Raw genomic sequence first — 24,807 nt, forward strand, 5'->3', positions numbered from 1 at the left:
TCCAGCAACCGGCCAGAGAACAAGTTGCTAAAATTTTTGAATCCCAGCCCTGGAACAATCTATAAATGAAACAACATAAATGATTCCTATCCTTCTTCTTTTGTAGGTCTCACAGTCTTTCCAATCACAACTGTCCAATTAGTGGCATGGATTTCTACAGTGTGCAGACAGGAAACACCCCTAAATTGTAATGTAAGACTCTTGCATCTGTGGAAAAAAAATAATAAACCTTGACCCACTGTTGCAGTGCTTGAAAAATGTTGAGTAGCCTCTACCATACAAATTCATAGATTGTTTAGAAGTAAAAAATAGAATAACAGAGTTGGAAAGGACCTTGGAGGTCTTCTGTCAATCCACTGCTCAAGCAGGAGACCCCATATCATTCCATACCAGTGGTTGTCCAGTCTCTTCTTAAAAGCCTCCAGGGATGGAGTACCGCAACCTCTGAAAGCAAGCCGTTGCTCTGGTTAATTGTTCTCACTGTTTATAGGTCTAGGTTGCTTCTCTCCTTGATTAGTTTCTATCCATTGTTTCTTGTCTTGCCTTCTGGTGCTTTGGAAAAAAATAGGTTGATCCCCCTGTCTTTGTGGCAGTCCTTCATATATTGGAACACTGAACCGTAGGCATACAAGAAGGAATTCTTTGGCCATGTGTTTCTGAGCAGGAAGGGAATTAACTAATTGGTCCCTCTTGAAGAGAATAAAGAGATTTTTGCTAAATCATTACATAAATACACTTTTTTCAGCCATTAAGGACGGAAAACAAATCTGTCGGCTTACTAGTACTGCTTCAGAAACCTTCAACACATACTGTTCCAACATGACACATGCAGGACGAATTATTTCTTCGGCTAAATGCAGCACTAAAAAAAAAAAAATCATCTATGCAAAACCTCTGTAACTTACTCCAGAAAGATCACAGTTAAGTCCATGGGGGCCTCGTGCAGTGTTTCTCAGTAGTTGCTATACTATTTGCAGGATTTAAAAAGGAATTATAAAGAAATACTCTATCTTAACAAGTTCCGTAGTGCCAAAGACATAAACAGCATTAAGAGCCTACAAAAGAGTGAAGCCATTGTCCTTGTTACATGTGGATTTCTTCTAAAGTAGTAATTGTACGGTAGATGCAGGTCACTTAGCCTGGAATCTCTACAAGCAGTAACCTTAGTTACAAGGTTTTCCTTCTGGAAAACGGATTACCAATTTTTGTCCAGAATAAAAGATGGCTAGTATAAGCAAATATCTTATCTGAGTTACTTGCAACAAAGACTTTGTAGATTTTGTTTGAGATAACCAAACATGTAGGATAAGCATGCATGGAATATGGAAAGTGCCTTGAAGTATGACTGTAGTCTTTTAGTGAAAGTATCTTCCTTTACCCTCTTCCCTCTTCCCAGGTTGCTTGGATGACCCTGCTATCATTGATAACGTATCAATGATGTGCTATTTCCAACTCTGCTTCTAGTCGGCTGTTATTTTCTCTAAAACCCTATCATCAAAAGGCACTTTTGGATTGGTGCAGCTTTTCCTTCTTATGACAACAGGTTCTTGTGAAAACAGGAGCCAAACCAGATCTGTGTCTAGCTTTCGTACTGACTTCTCTTTAAGTCCACGTCTCCATGGGCACCATGGATTCTTTTGTTCCGACGGAAGGAAGCAAATTCTCTTCATCCAGAAAGCGAAAGGGGAACTGGACTAGAAATCCACGGATTTTCTTCAGTTCTTCAGCTGCTTTTGTGGGATTCTCGCATGCAAGTTTTGGTTTATTGATGAAATCCCGTAGGTGAGTTAAGTTATTGACTTCATCAGTAGGAAGAACCCGGAAAACCTAATTGAGAAGAAGAAGAGTGAAGAAAAAGATGAGAGAACAGGTCTCTCTCCAAGTACATGTCTATACTAGAAACTTGGCCAACTGTTTAGTCATGTTACCTCTGCTCAATGAATTTTAGAATTTTAACAAGGGATTTTCAGAATCTCCAAAACACTGATTTTTGTCTCTCAAGATTTTTTGGAATCAAGTCATGTAAATATGTTTATCCCAAAGATGCTTTTTCAGAAGACAACTGGACTTTCTTGCTTTTCTTTTGAAGATGTTTCGCTTCTCATCCAAGAAGCTCCTTCAGCTCTGACAGGATAGTGGGGAATGGAAGGATTTGCATTCCTTGCAGACAGCTGGTCCTTTGCATCCTTTTAGAGGGTCTTGAAGCACTTGGAAGACTTGGAGGTTTATCTCTGTCCTCAGGGTCACCTGAGTAAGTGCTCCTGGCTCCTGTAGTCTGCAATTTCCCCCCCTGGAAATCCATTCCTACTCCTACACCATTCAAAGGGTGTTCATCCCAAATTGTACAGCTAAAAGTCTTTAGAGATGAAATCCTTCCATCCCCCACTATCCTGTCAGAGTTGAAGAAGCTTCTTTCTTCAAAAGAAAAAACAAAAAAAGTTGAGTTGGCTCCTGAAAAATGCACCTATGGGACAACCATCACCTGGATGACTGGGAATCTCAACAGACTAAATATGTTTATATTCTGAAAGACGTTACGACCTTAAACCGTTCCAGCCCTCTTTCACTTAAGAAGAAAATTATCACTGGTTTTTCACAAGCACTTGAAAGCAAAGCTGTCAACCCTTAAATATACAGGTGGGCCTCGATTTACAACAACAACTGAGCCCAATATTTCTGTTGCTAAGCAAGGCAATTCTTAAGTGAATAGTGCCTTACGTTATGACCCAGTTGTTAAGCTAATCACTGCAATTGGTAAGTGAATCATGCAGCCATTAAGCGAATCTTGTTTTCCCCATTGACTTTGCTTGTTGGAAGCCGGCTGGAAAGGTCATGGATGGTGATCATGTGAGCTCAGGACAGTGCAACTGTGATAAATACATGCCAGTTGCCAGATGCCTGAATTTTGATCACATGACCATGGGGGTGCTGCAGTAGCTGTCATAAGTCGTAAGTCACTTTTTCAGTGCTGTTGTAGCTTTGAGCGGTCCCTAAACAAATAGTGGTAAGTCAAGGACTGCCTGAATATAGGCGAGACAGAGCTTCTTTGGATCTATGGTTTAAGGATTGTTATTCCGGTTAAGGGTTTTGGGATCCTACTACAGATATAAGCCAATCATTAACCATACACCTAGGATAAAAGTTGGCAAGTTTTCAGGTGTTGGGTTTGTCTATGGAGATTGTTAGTTACCTGGGTCATGGTTGCCCCCAAAGGTGCTTTTTCAAGAGGCAACTGGACTTTCTTGTTTTACCTTGAGGTCATTTCACTTCTTCTCCAAGAAGCTTCTTCAGTTCTAATGAGAAGTGAAACATCTTGGAAGTCCAGTTTCCTTTGAAAAAGCACCTTTCGGGTTGGGTTGTAAAAAAGTAAGCAAGAATATTTTTAAAACGGCCAAAAATCTTGCAGAATGCCAAAATTCACAAATGTCAAGGCTTTCATAACTGAGGCATGTCACATAAGAACACCAGAATCCCAAACATTCTTGCCTAAAACCTCTTGAGAACACAAACATTTAGGTGATCTTGCAAACTTTCAGTTGGTTGATTTTTTCAAAAGTTATGTTTAGTTCTAAAGTTTTTGGGGTCACCTTCAAGTGGTGTTGTGTGGGCATTCCTAGCAATACCACATCTCTGATCCCTAAGTAAAGAAAATTTCTAATATGGATATGAAATGCTTTTGGATTTGATTCCAAAAGTTGGTGGGAGTTGGGCAGGAGCATAAACATAGCGCTGGTCAGGGATTTATTGACGCAAAGTTGGATAACTTCTAAGAATTGGACAGCCTTATAAAGAATAACAAGAGTTGGGGGTCTTCTAGTCCAACTTCTTACTCATGCAGGAGACCTCATACCATACCATTCCAGACTGGTGTCTGTCCAGTCTCTTCTTAAGTTTCCAGTGATGGAGCACCCACAACTTCTGAAGGCAAGTTGTACCTTACCTACAATACTTTGTATTGTACATAAGTTGTACGATACTCAGGCCTTCCCTTTAAATTTTTTTAAAATTAATTTCATATTAAACTATTGGACATAGTGCGACCATCCTGGCGTTTTCTCCACCATACACACCAAAATATAGAACAAATATCACATGTACTCATCACACTCTATCAATTAAATGCAATCATTCTGCCCATTTATACTCATTTGCATTTACATCATATTACATCACATTTCGGGTCTACAAATCTTGTTTATTTCCTGTTCCAATTTCTACCTCCCTGTTCCAACCATTGGTAAAATCTATTCCATATATTATGATATTCTATCTCTCCTTTATTCTTTAATTCTAACGTCATTCTATCCATTTCGGCGCAAACCAATATTTTCTTTATTATCTCTCTTTCTGAAGGTATATTTTCACTTTTCCATTGTTGGCCGTACACCATTCTCGCTGCTGTTATAATGTGTAATATTAAATATGTTGACTCTTTACTGTGACCCTGTATTATAATTCCTAATAAAAATAATTCTAGTTTAAATTCTAATCTTTGTACATTTTTTCTAACCACATCTGTATCTGTCGCCAAAATTCCTTTCTTTTTTTACATGTCCACCACATGTGGAAATATGTGCCTGGAACCTGAACCGAGGTGGCACAGTGGGTAGAGTGCAGTACTGCAGGCCACTTCAGCTAACTGTTATCCGCAGTTCAGCGGTTCAAATCTCACCGGCTCAGGGTTGACTCAGCCTTCCATCCTTCCGAGGTGGGTAAAATGAGGACCCAGATTGTTGGGGGCCATAGGCTGACACTGTAAACCGCTTAGAGAGGGCTGAAAGCCCTAAGAAGCGGTATATAAGTCTAACTGCTATTGCTATTGCTATTGATTGTATTTCCAGCATTTCAGGGATATATTATTAAACATTTTGGCCAATGTTGCCAGAGGAAGATGCCATCTGTAAAACATTTTATATAAACTCCCCTTATATGATGAGTATAATACTCAGGCAACAATAAGTGTGAAACAGAAGCCCATACTTCACCTTCTCAAAAATAGTGGCGTTACGTGCTGCTGTTGTAACCCAGACTTCTTTAAAGAATTTGTCACTTACGGGATCCTGGATATCATTCAGATCTATTGAGCTGCCAAGAACAACCCTGAAGAATGGGAGAAGACAAAAGACAAAAAGCGAAAAAGGAAAGGAAAGAACACACCATTAAACTTGTAGCTGTGGTCAATAATGTTAACCACTTTGAGATCAGGAAGATGAAATGCAACCTCACAGGGTACTAATGAAATATAAGAATATTGGTCCAATAGAAGCCAATAGAACAAATAATGGCGGTGATCATTAACCCGAGGTTTGGCTGTTTTGTTTTAAAACGTCTTCACAGGTTTCAACAGCTTGTCTAGATTTTGCCCAAGGGACTAAATGTGCATGAGGATGAAAGCTCCATCTCTTTACTTATTTGTATTTTTTTAACCCTCTCTTTATTATTTTTATAAAGGGTACGAACATATGTACTACTCCTAAAGGTGCTTTTCAAAAGGCAACTGGAATTTCTTGGCTTTTTTCCCCTTGAAAACATTTCACTTCTCATCCAAGAGGCTTCTTGGATGAGAAGCAAAAATTTTCAAGGGAAAAAAAAACCCAAGGAAGTCCAGTTGCTTTTTGAACAAAACTTTTGGGACAACCATGAACTGAGTGATTCCGGATCTCCACAGATACATAATACTCCTTCCTCCTCCCATTTTCCCCACAACCACCACCTTGTGAGATGGGTTGGGCTGAGAGGGGGTGATTGGCTCAAGGTCACCCACTGGCTTTCATATCTAGAACTCACAGTCTCCTGGTGATGGGCCCAAAGTCACCCAGCTAGCTTTCATGCCTAATGGAAACCAGGAGTCCCCTGGTTTCTAGCGTGATAGATGAACCACTAGACAAGGGGGTCGGCAACCTTAAACACTCAAAGAGCCATTTGGACCCCTTTCCCACAGAAAAGAAAACACCAGGAGCCACAAAACCCTTCCCGTGCCTGAGCAGTCACAAAACTAGCGTATGTAGTTGTTGAATTAAACATTCTGTTTTCTTCTGAAACTTTGCTGTTCTTGGATTTATGCATAGTTGGGAGTCGAAAAGCTCAATAAATTGTGTGCTGGGGAGTGTCGCTCATTGGAGGTTGTGACGCATATTTTGAGCCTCAGGGAGCTGCAGCAGAGGGATGAAAGAGCCACATGCGGCTCCAGAGCTGCAGGTTGTTGACCTCTGCAGTAGACCAAACTGGCTCCTGTTGTAGCTCATACAATACAACTGAGGTGGTGTTTGTGTTGCAATGCACCTTTTCCAGTTTGCTTTCTCAACCTGCCTTCTGCAAATGCCTATGGCTTTCTTGACTTGACATTCACAGTAGGCGGTGGAAAAGGCCCAGATTTCAAAGTCTCTGCAATGTGCAGTTAACTTTGTGGCAGCTACTCTCCTGCTTATCTGCCCAGTTAGATGGCAGGGGCAAATTAAGAAGGTCTGCTAATTATCTTTCCCACTCTGACAGTGGCAGCTTTAATTCTGAACAATTTTTCAAAGGAAGAACTTTGAACAAGCAGGCAATTATTATAAAAGACAATTAAACCTCTCCCCCACTCAAAATAGGGAGAAGCCAGGCTATATTTACTGCAAAGTGACTCTGAAGCTGAATAAATGATGAGAGCTTGTAAAAGGAAAAGATGAAAGGTGAAACCATTCATCCAGGTTATGGTCTAATGGGTAGAAAACTCCCTTTCTCAGGACAGGCGGCAGGCTCTATCTTGTCCAGCCATTGTAAAGATACGTTAAGTTCCAAACCTCAAATTTCAATCAAGTGACCGTTGGGATGCTGCAATGGTCAGCAGTGGGAGGACTAGTTGTAAACCATTTCTTTTAGGGCTGCTGAAACCTCAAACGGTCACTAAACAAATGGTGGTAAGCAGAGGTGGGTTGCTAATTATTTTACTACCGGTTCCGACACGCTCCCATGTGTGCTCGCCCAGGCATGCAACACTTCTGAGCATGCGCAGAAGCATCTGGGTGGGCGGGCAGAGCCTCTCGCCACTGTTATTGGTTCAGGCGATCTGAGCCGAACTGGCAGCAACCCACCTCTGGTTGTAAGTTGAGGATCATCTTAATACATTATCTACGGAGATTCTCAACTATTCAGGTCATGGTTGTTTCAAAGGAGGGGTGTCAAACTCAATTTCATTGAGAGCCACATCAGGATTGTGTTTGACCTTGGGGGGGCTGGGGTGGACGTGGCCATGGTGGGCTTGGCCAGCTCAACGTCACTTGTGTCGGGGGCACCTGTGGTGGCCAAGTGTTAAGGCAAGACTTCCCTCAGACCCTCACTCACACTCTCTGTGGTGGCCTTCCAGCTCCAGCGGTCCTTGGAGGAAGCAAACTATCTAGACCCCTTCCAGTCAGGCTTCAGACCCGGTTACAGCACAGAAACCGCTTTGGTCGCATTGATCGATGATCTCTGGAGGGCCAGAGATGGAGGACATTCCTCCATCCTGGTTCTCCTCGACCTCTCAGCGGCTTTCGATACCATCGACCATGGTATCCTTCTGCGACGACTGCGGGAGGTGGGAGTGGGAGGCGCCGTGTTGCGGTGGTTCTCCTCCTACCTCTCGGACAGGTCGCAGTCGGTGTTAGTGGGGGGGCAGAGATCGTCCCCTAGGCCCCTAACTTATGGGGTGCCTCAGGGCTCGGTCTTATCCCCCCTACTATTCAACATCTACATGAAACCGCTGGGTGAGATCATTCGCAGGCACGGGATTAGATACCATCAATATGCGGACGATACTCAACTGTATCTGTCCGCCCCGTGCCAACTCAATGAAGCGGCAGACGTGATGAACCGCGGCCTCGAAGCTGTTATGGACTGGATGAGGGTTAACAAGCTCGTGCTCAACCCAGAAAAGACCGAGTGGCTGTTGTGTTTCCCTCCCAGAGATTCGACCAATATTCCATCACTCAGGCTGGGGGGTCAAATTCTACACCCCTCAGAGAGGGTTCGCAACTTGGGAGTCCTCCTGGACTCACAGCTATCGTTTGACCACCATTTAATGGCTGTGACCAGGGGGGCATTCGCCCAGGTTCGCCTGGTGCGCCAGTTGCGACCCTACCTGAATCGGGAGGCTCTCACAACAGTCACCCGGGCCCTTGTGACCTCTAGGCTGGAATACTGCAACGTGCTCTACATGGGGCTGCCCTTGAAGAGCATCCGGCGACTTCAGCTAGTACAGAATGCGGCCCGCGCGAGTGATTGTGGGTGCACCTCGGTTCACCCGCATAACACCTATCCTCCGCGAGCTGCGCTGGCTACCTGTCGATCTCCGGATGCGCTTCAAGGTGCTATTAGTCACCCATAAAGCCCTACATGGCAGTGGATCTGGATACTTGAGAGACCGCCTTCTGCCAATTACATCCCTGCGACCAATAAGATCACATAGATTAGGCCTCCTCCGTATACCATCGGCCAGCCAGTGTCGGCTGGCAACTACAAGGAGGAGGGCCTTCTCAGTAGTAGCCCCGACCCTTTGGAACGAGCTCCCCGTAGAGATTCGCACCCTCGCCACCGTCCAGGCCTTCCGCACAGCCTTGAAGAACTGGCTCGCCCGTCAGGCCTGGGGACAAGGATAGTTCCCCTCCCGAATGATGAATGTATGTTGTTTATTATTTTATTATATGTCTTATCTTAATGTCTGTATCTCCCCTTCCCCGATTTTATGTGAGCCGCCCTGAGTCCCCTCAGGGAAAAGGGCGGCCTACAAATATTAATAAAATCTCTAAAAAAAAAAAAATTACAATTTCCTTCCTTCCTTCCTTCCTTCCTTCCTTCCCTTCTTTTTCTTTCCCTCTTCATTCTCCTTTCTTCTTCCTTTTCCCCTTTCCTTATTTTTCCTTCCTTGCTCTCTTCCCATCTTCCCTTCCTTTTTTGTATCTCTCCTCTTTCCCTTTTTCCTTTCCTGTCCCTTCTTGGATGCTCAAATGCAAAAGGGGAAACATTTCTCCTTTGTTTTGATAGCCTTCTGCCAGTGAAAAAGGGGCCCAGGAAGGCTGTGCGTGACTCTCCCGAGCTCCATTTTCGCTGACAGAGGCACCGCGGGCCAGTGCATTGCTGTTTCCAGGACAGATCTAAGAAGATCATGGGCCAGATCTGGCCCATGGGCCTTGAGTTTGACACCCCTGTTCCAAAGGATCAGAACTGAGGAAGCTACTTGGATAAGAAATGTTTTCACAGAAAAATAAAGAAGAAAGTCCAGTTGCTTTTTGGAAAAGCACCTTTGGGACTACTTTAATATACCTACAAATGAGAATAGACCCCACTTCTAAATGGAAGACCTGGCCGAATAGCTAAACATAGAATTGTCTACTCTGTGGATGCTAAGGCAATCAAATGACTGTAAGTCCTTTGGAGATTGGTTTTACTCTGTCTTTTCTGTCAGCTGTGGTACCTAAAGCACTGAAGGCGAAGAGACTGGGCAAATCTTCCTACTTTGAGGTCTTCCCCATCCATCACTGAAGCAATCATGTCGGTATCCTCCACAATGACAGCCACTTCACTGTCTCTTTTCCCCAACATGCTTCTGTCATTGATGTTTGCAGAGCCTGTAAAGACACAGCATTTGCAGAGTTACACATGCAAGGGATAAATAAATACCTATTTTAAAATAGTTCACGATGCCCCAGTTTGCATCATAACTGGATGCAAACAATCCTCAGTTTCAAACTCTTACCATAATCTACCTAATCATCAATTATGATCCACAGTAATAAAAAATAATCCTCTGAAACACAATAAATATAAGAAAATGTTAGATCTTACTTCATTTGGTGAGATGGAAGGCTATCTAAACTTTATACAAAAATAAATAAAATAAAATATTGTTTTTATGAGCAGTGTTTACTTTCAAATTCAGGATTTGATCAAACCACTTACTTGGGCTTTGTATCAATTTTGGTTCAGTATGAAGGCTGGGGCAAAAAGGACCATGGTATCAGTGGTTCCACCACAAAACCGCGGACGACAAAATCGCGGTCGACGAAAGCGCGTATGTGACGTCATCACAGCACGATGAAAAAGATCGAAAAATGTAAAAATAAAGCGAAAACCTTACCCTAACCCCCCCAAACCTAACCCTAAACCTAACCCTAAACCTAACCCTAAATCTAACCGTTAACCTAACGAAAAACCTAACACTAACCCTTAACCTAACGCTAAACGTAACGCTAACGCTCTAAACCTAACCCTAACCCTAACCCTTAACCTAACCCTAACCCTAACCCTTAACCTAACCCTTACCTTTATGTGAATCGGCTTGCTGTAATTTAATTTTTATTTCAATTTTTCGATCTTTTTCGTCGCGTTGTGATGACGTCACATACGCGATTTCGTTGACCGCGCTTTTGTGGAACGCGGTTTTGACGGGTCACGGGTATCAGTATGGTAAAAATTAAATGGGGAATATATTATGGTGGATTCTGCTGGATCTCTAAACAATATGAATATTATAGGGCAAGGATTACAAATTTGAGGCCTTCAATTGTTCCTGAACTTTGGTTGTTTCTAACCAACATTACTAGAGATGCAGTAGCTCAGTGACTAAGATGCTGAGCTTATTGATTAGAAGGTCGGCACTTCAGCAGTTCGAATCCCTAGTGCCGCATAATGGAGTGAGCTCCCGTTACTTGTCCCAGGTTCTGCCAACATATCAGTTCAAAAGCACGTAAAAAATGCAAGTAGAAAAATAGGAACCACCTTTGGTGGGAAGGTAACAGTGTTCTGTGCACCTTCGGCGTTTAGTCATGATGGCCACATGACCATGGAGACGTCTATGGACAGCGCTGGCTCTTCAGCTTAGAAACAGAGATGAGCACCACCTCGTAGAGCCGGGAATGACTTTACTTTTAACCAACATTTCTAGTTAATGGGAATTGCACTCCAACTCTTATATTTCACACCTGTTGTCATAGGTCCTTCTGAACATCTTGGAATGTAAATGTTTAGACCAAAAGCTGCACTATAATCAGATGAGTAAATTTTGAGTAAGCAACCGTATTAAGTCTGCATCTACTGCTCCATTGCTCAACTGGATCTAAACTCAGGTTGCTTAAGGGGGAGCCCAAAACCAAATCCTTACTTCTTTCTTTGTTGAAAAAAAGTAGCTTATTGGATTCTTTGCAGTGCAAAAAGTATGCAAATCCGAATGATAACACTTTTTTTTTTCCTTTACAGGAATTTTCTAAGTCTTTGCATATTGGGAAAAAAACAGAGATCTTTATCATGGAAAGGCAGCAAATTAACTGCAATGAATCAGGGCAGGAAAGATGAACATCTTCTGACATTTTTTGCTTCAAATGCCAACATAATCTGCCTGGGTTTGCTTATAATGCATTGGGGAAGAAACTGTTCGATGCTATTCTGTCTTTTGCTAGCCTTAGCTGCACCTCTTACATTCTTGTGGGCCACATTTCCTTTTATTCAGCGTAGTAGACATACTAGCAATATTTTTTTTTCCAGGATAAATTTTTTAGTTTAAACACATAAACACATCAACAAAAACAAACACATAACATTAAAAACAACATAGGAACAATAAGTTCCATCGTATATCATACAGCAGTTTCGAATCGGTTTCTTTGCAGTTAGTGTTTTCCCTACTATACATTTCTATCTTTAATTCATAATTTCCTTGTTATCCATTTGTATGTACATTTATTTATTTATTTAAACTTAGCTACGTATGACCAGATATTATTTACCTATATTATGCTAAATATTTTTACTATCATTTGTTCTCTTATATACAGATTATAGATATACATTCACATAATTATTCTTTTTCTTTGCCATTCTTATATTATTATTATTCCATTTGGAAGGTTATAAGGGATAGTTTAGAATGCTTTGTTTACCATCCTTCGCACCTGCCAAGACACCACCACTTGTTTTCTCTTTCTTTTCCTTTCTCCCTCCCTTCCTTCTCTACTTCCTTCCTTCCTAGTCTCCATCCCCTTCTTCTTTCCCTTATCTCTTCCCTACTCCTACCCTTTTTCTTCTCCTTCCTACCTTCTCTCCTTCTCTTCCTCCCTCCTCTTCTTCTTTTTCTCTCCCCTTTACCCACCTTCCCTTACCTCATTCTTCTTCCCTTACCTCTCCACCACACTTCTTCTTCTCCTACTTTCTCTCCTTCTCTTCCTCTCTCTTCTACCCTCCACTCCTTTCCTTTCCTTCATCCCTCCATTCTCTACTTCCTTCCTCCCCTCCCCTCCTTTCTCCCCTCCTTTCCTTCCTTCTTCATACTAGCAATATTTTACATCTTTTTTTTTGCTTAGTTAGCTTTCTTCTCAGCTATGGATCTAAGCTACCCATTAGGGCCTGTTTAAAATCTTCCTTTACTGGCAGATGGGAAAGAGAAGGCTGGATCATCTTGCTAATCTGTGCATATCAATCAATAGAAATGTCTTGTGCACATTATCCACTGCTCTTTCATAAAAAGAAAAGAAACTAAAGGAAAGGGTGTGACAGTGGATAGCTGTTGGAAGATGAAGATTGCTGAAGAGAGGCTTTATATGTTAAAGGTCAAAGCCACATAAAGTAATATCCAAGGCCATTTGTTTATTGATTAAACATTTGACTATATTGAAAAGCTATAAAAAACAATACAAAGAAAAGTAAGACATATTCATAATATATTGTTTCCTCTGCTTAGGTCATTAAAATCCAAGAAATATTGGGACACCAAGAATAAATTATTAGATATTTTGCAGGGAATACCCATGTACACAGATAGGGAGGGCTATATCAAAAGATTAAGAGGGTGGACCACGTAGGATGGATTGGGGTTAACTGCAGGGCAATAATATATTGTCAATGTGTCCTGCTTTGCTTTTTATTGTTTTTACAACTACATGGTATGGACCAACGACTAATCAATAAACAAATTGAACTGAATTAAAACAGCAATGTCACGAAGACACCCCCCCTTCCATGTGTGTGTGTAAAAATACCAATAGCTTTATAAATCCCAGCCTACAAGAGAAGGCTAAATAATTCTCAGTTGAGATCAGGTAAAAATAAGATTTATTTCTTCAGTAATTCCACAGGATTTCTGCAGGGCAGCACGCATACATTATAGTATCCACAACTCTGTCAGGAAGATATTTCAGTGGAAAACTGTTGGAACACATGAAACACAGGGCCAGTTTTAAGTATGTTTAGGCAAGAAACGTATTTAGGCAAGAAAAACGAAATGCACAGGTGGCACCTTGTTTAATAGTAGTTATTGTGCATAGGTGGCACCTTGTTTAATAGTAGTTATTGTGAGAGGGATCTTGGAGTCCTAGTGGACAACCATTTAAATATGAGCCAACAGTGTGCAGCAGCTGCCAAAAAAGCCAACACAGTTTTAGGCTACATAAACAGAGGGATAGAATCAAGATCACGTGAAGTGTTAATACCACTTTATAATGCCTTGATAAGGCCACACCTGGCATTCAGTTTTGGTCACCATGATGTAGAAAAGATGTGGAGACTCTAGAAAGAGTGCAGAGAAGAACAACAAAGATGATTAAGGGACTGGACACTAAAACATATGAAGAACAGTTGCAGAAACTGGGTATGTCTAGTTTAATGAAAAGAAGGACTAGGGGAGACATGATAGCAGTGTTCCAATATCTCAGGGGTTGCCACAAAGAAGAGGGAATCAAACTATTCTCCAAGGCACCTGAGTGTAGAACAAGAAGCAATGGGAGGAAACTAATCAAGGAGAGAAGCAACTTAGAAGAAATTTCCTGACAGTTAGAACAATTAATCAGTGGAACAGCTTGCCTCCAGAGGTTGTGAATGCTCCAACACTGGAAATCTTTAAGAAGATGTTGGAGCCATATTGCAGCACAGCAGCCGCCATGAGGTAACTATGCTCACCACCTCCTGCACCTCAAAAATAATAAGACCACCTTGGAAATAGGGCCAAGTGCTTATTTCGGGGGTCAAAAGAAAATACGACCCTGTCTTATTTTCGGGGAAACTTCTTTGGGGAATACTGTTTGTTCTGGATTAATGTATCGTATAACTATGGCTACTGGATTTTTTTCTTCGTAGAGCAATACGACCATTGTTGCTTGCTATTAATTTTGTTCTTTCTTCATGCCCCTCTCCTGATCTAATGTGTTTCTAATTTACCGACCTTAGTCTGGCTGCTTCCTAAATTTAATTACGCAAGCAATTACTTGTAAAAAGCCAACAACCCAAGATGGTTTACAATTTAAAAAATCCCAATAAAACAATAATTTAAATAGTTTAACTTAACTCCTGAAGCTTAAATACTTTGCTCACCTAATGAAAAGAGGGGACTCATTGGAAAAGGTCCTGATGTTGGGAAAGATTGAAGGCAAAAGGAGAAGGGGATGACAGAGGATGAGATGGTTAGATAGTGTTATCGACACAATGTACATGGATTTAGGCAAACGCAATGAGAAAGTGAAGGATAATGGGGCCTGGTGTGCTTTGGTTCTTGGGGGCACGAAAAGTCAGACATGACTTAGTGACTGAACAAAACCTAACCACTGAACATTAATATCATGGTGCCCACATTTTGCAGAGTTCTCCAACCCTTCTTGAAGGCCAGAAGATCGAGAGCATTCCTCATCTTTGTTGGGTGTCCAAAGAGCACAGGATGTAACTAAAAAGGTATGCCCCCCTCTCCCCCCATGCTTCATCTCTGGCAGGATGGGGAACCCAAGAAATGCATGGATCAGGTCAAATCTGGGTAGGAATGATGTACTTAGAGTTATTCAGACTCCAAGCAATGGAGGTTTTAAATATTATAGGCAGAACTTTCACTGGGACCCAGAAACCAATATGGAACCAGTGTAGCAACAGCAGGAGGTATCTACTGATATGGATTTCAAGTGCTGTAAAATTCTAGGCGGAGGGGTACGGTGCGTGCTCAAGCTAATATTTGCATCACCTATTCAATCTGGAGAAAGATTGAATTAACAAATCAATCATCCACTTCAATGACTGATTCAAAGCAGTGAGTCATTCAAGCTGCCCTCTAATTGAAACTCCAAATTGGTCCCATGGTCTTCTTGAAATCTGCAGAGATATATGGCAGGGATGGTCAACTCCCAAACACTGGTACTTAGCAAATTTCTCTCTTACCTATAATGACTGTGTTGTCATCAGCAATCAGCAGCTTGCTGTGGACATAGATCAGTTCAGTAATGAGTTTCCCTTCCAGCTCAGCATAATTTCGAAGTCCACAGAATGAAATGTAATTAATCCATTGGTTTCCAACTGAAGGGTCCCATTAAGGAATGGAGGATGAAAGAAAAGAAAAAAAGAACGGAAAAACTTTAGGGCTTTAAAAAGTAGAAGAAATGAAAATGTAAGAGGTTTTTTTCCCTACAGTTTTTAAATTACAGAAATGTAGGTCTGGGCTAATTGGTAGAATACATTTCTTGACAGTAATAGCCCGTTAAGCCAATTACCTAAGGAGACCTGCTAATATTTAGAACCCTTCAGATACTGTATATCATACTTAATTACTATAATTCCAGGCTAGTGTGATCTTTAGCAATGATTGTTAGAATTATGGGAGATAGCATCAGATTGGTAGAAGAAATCTTGGAGGGGTTGATGTAGGACAGCAACTCTGGATTTTCTGCACCCAGTTATAATAATACCAAGTTGGCTGTACCAGATGCTATAGAAGTAGAATGGATAACATTCAACCCCCACCAATCCTATTTCATTATAATTGTGTAACTGCAGTCCCAATAAGAACAAATATCATAAATGCATCTGAAAAAAGTATCTGGGTGCAAATGTCTGGAATTTATGCATCAAAATGTGTGTTTTTATTCTATCGTTCAGCTAATGTCTACCAAAGGGTGGCGGGAGAGGAAACAATAAACATTTTCAATCTGACTACCTAGCAATTTTGGCATAAATCCAAATGTCCCTAGATCCTTATAACTGAGCCTAGGGAGTCAGCTTGTTGGAATGACATCAAGTAAAATCAGGAGAAGCAGCTCATTTAGAATCACATCCAAAGGGATGCATAAGATAGCAGCTTTTTTCTCTCTTCCCAGACACCCAGATGTTGTTTTGCTAGTTTGTTTTGATTATTTTTGAAGATTTCCCTGACACAATTGAAGCCTCCTACATTAGCTATTACATAATCCTGCAATTATTCCAGCTACTATGTGCTTTATGGCAGGTCAATCAAGGTTTGGTGTCCTTAAGATCCTTTGGGGAGGGAACCTACAGAGACCCAAGCAAAGGACTTACTTTCAGCTTTCAGCTGTCCCAAGATTGAATTTTCTCCTCTGCACATGGTCCTGGAAAAATTAAAGCCACCATTAGACTTACAAAACAGCACAATGCGATTAAGTTTACAAGAATATGTTTAGCTGAAATCATCAAATACGTGTCTGTCTCTTTATGTAGATAGATAGATAGATAGATAGATAGATAGATAGATAGATAGATAGATAGATAGATAGATAGATAGATAAATAGATAGATAGATAGATATGGAGGATGGATGGATGAATTGATCGATATAGATAGATAGACAGACAGGGTAGATGGATAGATGGATGTATTTAAAAAATATAGATGGGTACATAGGTAGATATGGTAGGTGGATGAATTGATGAATGGATGGATATAAAGATAGATAGGTAGATAGATGGAGGTAGGTAGGTAGGTAGGTGGGTGGGTGGGTGGGTGGATGGATGGATGGATGGATGGATAGATAGATAGGGATGGATGGATGGATGGAAGGATGCATGGAGATATAGATAGATAGGTGGATATAGAGAGATAGATATAGAGATAGATGGATGAAGATAAATAAATAGATGGATGAATTGATGAATGGATGGATATAAAGAAATAGATAGATGGATGGATGGACAGACAGACAGACAGATACTATAGATAGATGGATGAATAGATAGATATAAAGACATATATATCTATAGATATATAGATACACAGATATAAAGATAGATGTAGATAGCTAAATAAATATATATCTTAGAGAAAGCAAAAACATTTTTTGGCCTTCTGCAACTTAAAGTTGTTCAATGTTTTCTGGCCCTCATGATCTCTCTTCATATATATTATCTGAACTCCTGCTAATATCATAGACACCACAATGTAGTTTTGGTATTGGACAACACAACACTGTTGTTTTCTTTGCTCCCCCCCCCCCCCCGACTTCTTCATATATAGATGTAGAGAGATCATGATGGCCAGAAAACACTGAACAGCCTTAAGTTGCCGAAGGCCAAGAAAATGTTTTTTTGCTTTCTTTAAGTCTTAAAGGAAGCTAGCAATTTGAAGCCTCGGGCTGTGCAACCTGGAATCTTGGGCATTAAGGCTGTGGCCTAATATGTAGGAATTCAGGTTACAGAGCTCCTTTCGAAAGTCAGGGGAAAATAGTAAACGAAACAACAGTGTTGTCCAATACCAATACCTTCAGCTGAACTAGAAAAGTTAAGCAATGGGAGATTGTCATGTAATAATGGAGCTGTAGGCTGAACTGAGAAATCACTAAGATAACCTGGAAGAAAGCAAAGCCAGCAATTCCTCTTGCCAAAAACACTACGGTACATATTTGTGTTTATGATGTTAGCAGGAGTTGAGATCAACCTGATGGAGATGTATGTCAGCTCTTACGACTTGTCAATAATACAGTGAACTTGAGACTTGTCCTCAATAACTTATTAGAAGAAAGCTTTCTGATCGCGTCTCAGAACTGTTTGACATATTTGTATGGAAGAAAACTAAATATGAGCAAAGACTATGTGTGGGCTTCCAGATGTAGAACTGGAAGGCACCACAATGGTCAACAGCAATATAATAGAATAACAGAGTTGGAAGGGACTTGGATGATGGGGACAGGACACCTGGACAAATATGTACCTAGACTAGGAAAATAAGGGAACTTCTTATGGTTCAAAATAAATATATTATGCAACCCTAAATATGAATCACTGTACAGATGTTATAAGCCTGGCATGTTTCCACCTTAGGAGTTCTTCAAGACAACAAGGTGGACACAAAAGACCCTCTTTGAACACAATTGTAAATGGGCATTACTAAAGCACGCGATGGCTCAGTGGCTAAGATGCTGAGCTTGTCGATTAGAAAGATCGGCAGTTCGAATCCCTAGTGCCACATAATGGAGTGAGCTCCCGTTACTTGTCCCAGCTTCTGCCAACCTAGCAGTTCGAAAGCATGTAAAAATGCAAGTAGAAAAATAGGCACCACCTTTGGTGGGAAGGTAACAGCGTTCTGTGCGCCTTAGACATTTAGTCATGCCGGCAACATGACCATGGAGACGTCTTCGGACAGCGCTGGCTCTTCAGCTTTCAAACGGAGATGAGCACCACCTCCTAGAGTTGGGAACAACTAGCACATATGTGCGAGGGGAACCTTTACCTTTACCTTAAAGCAAGTCCCATATTGAATGATACCAATATATAAGACATAGAAGAACATACAACACAGAATAAAAGGGTTGGAAGGGACCTTCAAGGTCCTCTAGTCCAGCCCCTTCCTCAAACAGGAGAGCCTGATATCATTCTGTCCATTCTCTTCATGAAACACTCCTGTGATGGAACATCCAACTTCTGAAAGCAAGGCGTTTCACTGATTCATTGTTCTTACTGTCAGGAAATCTAGCTTTAGTTCTAGGTTGGATCTCTCTTTAATGATTTTTTTCCCACCTGTTACTTCTTACCCTGTCCTAAGGTGCTTTGAAGAATAGTTTGACCCCTTCTTTTCTGTGCTAGCCCCTCAAATATTGGAAGAATGCTATCATATCACCCCCAGTTCTTCTCTTTGTTAGACTAGACATAAGGTAGTTCACTCAATCATTTTGAAAAGCATTAAAAATCTGAATGTGAACACATGCCCATATGTAGCACTTAATTCACTTTGAAATAGGTGTCTGCAAAACAGAGATGTAGACAGCCCCACCCAAAACCACAATACACAATGGGAAAAGGAAAGATTAATTAAAAAAAAACCAGAAAATGCATTCTAGATTTTCTTGGCGAGGCACAACCCCAAACTCAGTGCTCCCTCTGCTGACTCTTTAGCAGAAATACATAATAAAATGAGCTTTGTTCAGCTCTGAGAAGGTCCAACACTGACTCGGTTGGATTGCTGGCAAGAAGAAAAGGGGTGGAAGATAATTAAAAGGTAAAGGTTCCCCTCGCACATATGTACTAGTCGTTCCCAACTAACTCTAGGGGATAGTGCTCATCTCTGTTTCAAAGCCGAAGAGCCAGTGCTGTCCGAAGTCGTCTCCATGGTCATGTGGCCGGCATGACTAAACGCCAAAGGCGCATGGAACCTTCCCACCAAGGGTGATCCCTACTTGCATTTTTATGTGCTTTCGAACTGCTAGGTTGGCAGAAGCCGGGACAAGTAACGGGAGCTCACTCCGTTAGGCGGTGCTAGGGATTCGAACCGCCGAACTGCCAATCTTTCTGATCGACAAGCTCATTGTCTTAGCCACTGAGCCACCTTAAGATACTTAAGATGGTTCAAAAACTTCTTATAAAATATTGTTTCATAGTGGCTTTCACTACTGATCTTTTAAACTGCATTTCTACTTCAGGGCTTGGACCGGTTGTAGTCCCTGAAACGTTTGTGTTGTTTCCAATGGTATTGTTGCCCATCCCAGATGCAGAGCTCCCTGCCAGCTCTCCATCACCTTTCCTCCCCAAATGGATGGGACGCAGCTGAGTAGTTTTCTATGAAATCATCACTCAGACCAACACCTAATTAGCTCCCATTATATTGCTGCTGCTGTATGGAAGTTTACGCCTTCTCCCTGTTGCTTCTTATGACTGGAATAATCCCCAAAATGGGACTCTTTTCTTTGAATTCCTGCCCAAATGTTAGTTTTTCAGTCAAATGAACCTCAATAGCAGCCTTGTTTTGACATGTAGAAAATAACACCTGTGTGACTTTTGACTACAAGAAATACTTTAGGGGCATTTTGGTGTGTATGTATGTTCTCCACTTATTCTGAATATTTAAAAGTTGGGCTAGAGCAGCAAGCCCAGTGGTGGGTTGCTAATCCCGTTCCAACCGGTTCGGTTGGAACGAGGCCGGCAGCGTCCTCGTGCACGCGGGCAGTTCATGCATGCGTCTTAGCGCCTGCGCGATGTTCCAGCTGCTTGCGGAGACTCGCGCAGGCGCTGTATGTGCCATTCAGCTGCTCGCGGAGAATCGCGCAGGCGCTGTATGTGCCATGCGCCTGCGTGGAAGTGCAGAAGCCTTCAAAGACCGGTAAGGAGCGTGGGCGGGCGGGTGTGCCCTTCGCGTTCCTGGAAGTTACTTACTTCCGGGTTCGCCGACCAACTGGTTCGCGGGGACCGCCGCAAACCGGTTGAAACCCACCCCTGAGCAGGCCCCAAAGTTTTGGGGACCAGGGACCTGTTCTAGAGAAAGTTTTCTGCAGACTGGAGGGGACATGATTTCACGTGCTGCCTACATCCTGCAAATGGGGCTTCGCTTGTTTGTGAGGCCTGGTTTCCGGCATACTGCGGACCGTTGCCAGTCCTCGGACCGGGGGAGTTGGAGACTCCTGGGCTAGAGGTCTCACTTTTAATCTGCCATCTTATCAAGAAGATGCTTAGCTTTAGTACTGCATTAAGCCCACTTTACAGCTTCATACAAAATATCGAATCACCAGTAAAACTAATATAATATGCTAAAATAAGAACATATTTCTGAAGGTAAATGCTACCAAAACTAAACATGCTGCATAAATGCATCTTTTAGATGTTTACCTAACAAGTGTTTTACGGGAGCACAATCAAAATCAGAGAACCAGATATATGTTGACTTTGCTATCTCTTTCAAGTTCCTTTCTTTTCCTTCCATGCTGCCAATGGAAACTCACTGGGATAAAGCCCTACTAGAAATCTAGGAACTGTCAACATTTAACTGTATCTGAATCCTAAACATATGAACCATGTAACACAGTCTGTAATTTAAATTTTAAAGGCAACCTTCCTTTTAACACAGGCACGAGAGAAGTAGACAATCCTATGGCTTTACCAGCCAGCAAAATGGAAGAAAGATTATAAAAATGAAACAAATTCTACAGATCTAATCACAGATTCTTGGCTAAAATTCCCACCTCTATCTTAGAGAAAAAGGATTACTCCAGCAAATAACCCTTGCTGGCTTTTTCTAGATGTTCCTTGAGTCTGATAAATTGCAACCTTTAATCAGACTCCCTGGAACAATTTTTATCTAAGCTTTTTTCTATCACAGTACCAGGCTTATTTTCCCAGATGATCTATCTCCCATTTCAAACAACAGAGAGACTTTTCTCTTTAGCAGAAAGGGCTAAAATGAGGAAAATCTTCTTGATAATCCCAGGTGTGCTTCAGTCCACAAAGCCTGTTTAGCCTGTGTTTTGAAGACCCATGGTTTTCCCAGTTGCAATGTATGGCTGTGAAAGTTGAACCATCAGAAAGGTTGAGCGCCAAAGAATTGAGGCCTTTGAATTATGGTGCTGGAGAAGACTCCTGTGAGTCCCATGGACTGCAAGGCAATCAAAAGGGTCAGTCCTCGAGGAAATCAACCCTGACTGTTCTTTAGAAGGCCAGATCCTGAAGATGAAACTCAAATACTTTGGCCACCTAATGAGAAGGAAGGACTCACTGGAGAAGAGCCCAATGCTGGGAAAGATTGAGGGCAAAAGAAGAAGGGGACGATAGAGAATGAGGTGGCTAGATGGAGTCATCGAAGCCGTAGGCGTGAGCTTAAATGGACTCTAGAGGAGGGTACAGGACAGGAAGAAAACCTGGAGAAACATTGTTGATGGGATCGTGATGGGTCAGAAAAAACTTCACAACTAACAACAAAAACCAAGAACCAGCATCTTGGTTCTAGTCTGAGGGTCTGGTTTGTAGCAATTGTGTGGAGACAGTTTGCCTATTCACTACAACAAGGCTGCAAGAAGTTGCCTAAATACCGTATGTGTATGTGAACAAGAAAATGTAACATTATTTTATCAACTGCTCCTACTCTGGCTCCAAAGTGGACTTCCCCATTTTCATTTCTGCCAATGCTTCAAAAGCTGAGTTGACTTTCTGGGGGGGGGGGGAAAATACTACTCACTCTCTCTTTTCAGCTCAGTGACCTAGAGATAAGGAAACTTCTAGTGCATTATGGAGAAATAAAAAGAAATGTCTTGGTAAGATCACACTTGGAATATTGCATGCAGTTTTGGTTGCAACGATATAAAAATATGTTGAGACTCTAGCAAGAGTGCAGAGAAGAGCAACAAAGATGATTAGGGGACTGGAAGCTAAAAGATATAAACAGTTACTGGAATTCTGTATGTCTAGTTTAATGAAAAGAAGGACTAAAGGAGACATAATAGTAGTGTTCTGATATCTAAAGGGCTGCCACCAGGGGTGGGTTTCAACCGGTTCGCGGCGGTCCCCACGAACTGGTTGGCCGACGAACCCGGAAGTAACTTCCGGGAACGGCGAAGGGCCCACCCGCCCGTCCTCCTTAACGGTCTTTGAAGGCTTCTGCGCTTCCACGCAGGCGCAGGGCACATACAGCGCCTGCGCGATTCTCCACGAGCAGCTGGAGCATCGCGCAGGCGCTAAGACGCATGCGTGAACTGCGCGCGTGGACGAGGACGCCGCCGGCCCCGTTCCAACCAAACTGGTTGGAACGGGATTAGCAACCCACCACTGGCTGCCACTAAGAAGAGGGAGCCGACTTATTTTTCAAAGCGCCTGAAGGCAGGAGAAGAAGCAATTGATGGGAACTAATCAAGAAGAGTAGCAACCTAGAACTAAGGAAAAATTTCCTGATAGTTAGAACAATTAATCAGTGAAATGAAAGTTGTGAATGCTCCAACACTGTAGGTTTTAAAGAAGAGATTGGACAACCATTTGTCTGAAATGCTATAGGGTTTCAGCTAGAGCAGGGGTTTGGATTAGAAGACCTCCAACGTCCCTTCCAGTTATTCTCTTATTCCTTTAGCCTAGCATTGCAGGGACCATGGTAATAACTGTTCATCATGAAACCTTGGCAGCAATGAAGATCTTCATTTTAGGACACTGTTTCAGCAAAGGGCCCTATGCCAAGGGCTCCTTTAACTTTGGAACCATCTCTGCTCTCAATTTGTTTTTTGTTTTTTTTTAAATTTGGGCCAAGCATCCATCAGAGAGCTGCTTACATGCCTTACCAAAATGCCTTGCTGCATTGCTGAAAATAAAAGAATCCAGGCTGGACCTCTTAAGTTACCTGTAGTTAAAATGCATAATGGCCTGGAGAGCATTGCCTCCTCCTGTTGAGATATCACCTTCAAAACCAGGTAGTAGGGGGATCACAATGTAGACTCGGTATCGTTTGTTTTCCCTAAAAGAAAATGCAAAACAAGTAATTTATTGTACATTTTCCAGTACTGGCATTTCAATAACAGTTCAGGGAAACCTTAGCTCATGATTGCAATTGGGACTGGGATTGTGATTGTTGAGTGAAAGGGCATTAAATGAGAAGTTATGTCACGGTGTCACTCAAGAACCATAAAGTGGCACTCCTGGTTGCATTCACTGCGCAATCCCCGGTCCTTTAAGCAGGTGGAGAAAAGTGCTGCCTGCCAAAGGATTTCAGCTTCCAACAGAGCTGAAATCTTCTGGCAGGCAGCTCTTTTGCTCTCCAAGAACTTGAGAGAGAATCCTACTGGCAGGCAACAGCAGCTTGCAACCTTCCCTGCCAGCTTTTCACCGACTTTCTCGGGAAGTCAGCAGAGAACATTGCAAATAGTGATTGCAGAATACTTGGCAACTGATCATAAGTGCAAACAGGTTGCCAAGCATCCAGATCGTGATCACATGATGCAGGAATGCAGGTGGGATATTTTGCAACAGGCAGAAGTGCTTTACAGGTCATAAAGAAACGTTTCCAAGGTTATCATAATTTCGGATCAGTGTTTAAAAAAGTAATGAGTTGAGAACTACCTGTACAAGGATTTATGATGTCACCTACCTGGGTAACTAAGTATCTGCAAGAAAACCACTAAGCTCAGAGAGCACCAAGGACTCCATAGTTCAGTGAGGCTAACCTTTTTCTCCTCATGTGCTGAAAGTGTGTATGTGCGTGCTACAGCACACGTGCGTGTGCCCACACCCATAATGCAATGTGCGTGCAATACCCTCCATGCTCCCCCCCACATGCATGCGCGAATACCCCCCCCCCCAATTGCCATGTTTTGGACCTAGCAGGCCTCCCTAAAGCCTCCTGGGACTTCCAGAGTGTGGGGGTAGGGTGTGCCCCCTGCGTATGCATGCACGTCTCTTGCATGCGCCCTGCCCCCCCCACGCACGGCAGAGACCTGAAAATCAGCTGGCCGACAGGAGCTGAACTGGGGTGACGGCTTGTGTGCCCACAGAGAGGGTGCCATAGGTTCGTCATCACGGCCATAATTCAATCCAGAGCCATAATATATATTCCTTTCCATTTGAATAATGTATTTCAAAAATGTATATTGGAGGGGGTTTATACTAGAACTAATAATTTATTTTAATACATAATCACAGAGGAGTATTTCGGTGGGGTTTATTTTTGAATCATTTACATAAAGAACGATGATCTATGAAACCTGTTGACCAAGGTTTTCCCCACCCAAAAGAAAGTTTAACTCTTTGCCCAGCACCCACATGTCCATCACATGGCCCAATCAGTCACCGTCCCAGCTGAATATGCCTCCCAGTCACACCACTCCAGGTGCAGGGCAAAGTGTCCTTGACTCTTTGAGAAAGG

The 24,807-nt window shown here is 42.2% G+C and overlaps 1 protein-coding gene across 3 annotated transcripts in view; it reads right to left on the reverse strand.

Annotated features, from left to right (window-relative positions):
* Positions 1-539: 539 nt before the first annotated feature.
* Positions 540-24,807, reverse strand: part of PLD1 (phospholipase D1) — a 174,232-nt gene continuing 149,964 nt past the window's right edge. For all 3 annotated transcript variants that reach the window (XM_032225037.1, XM_032225035.1, XM_032225036.1), the window contains exons 21-26: positions 23,290-23,403; positions 16,273-16,322; positions 15,142-15,276; positions 9,431-9,584; positions 4,986-5,100; positions 540-1,827 (exon numbers count right to left, since the gene is read on the reverse strand). In XM_032225037.1, the coding sequence (XP_032080928.1) occupies positions 1,603-1,827; positions 4,986-5,100; positions 9,431-9,584; positions 15,142-15,276; positions 16,273-16,322; positions 23,290-23,403 (793 nt within the window). In that variant the 3' untranslated portion in view covers positions 540-1,602. The remainder of the gene's footprint in view (positions 1,828-4,985; positions 5,101-9,430; positions 9,585-15,141; positions 15,277-16,272; positions 16,323-23,289; positions 23,404-24,807) is intronic.

The sequence above is a fragment of the Thamnophis elegans genome, chromosome 10 (assembly GCF_009769535.1).
Source record: "Thamnophis elegans isolate rThaEle1 chromosome 10, rThaEle1.pri, whole genome shotgun sequence".
Classification (NCBI taxonomy): domain Eukaryota; kingdom Metazoa; phylum Chordata; class Lepidosauria; order Squamata; family Colubridae; genus Thamnophis; species Thamnophis elegans.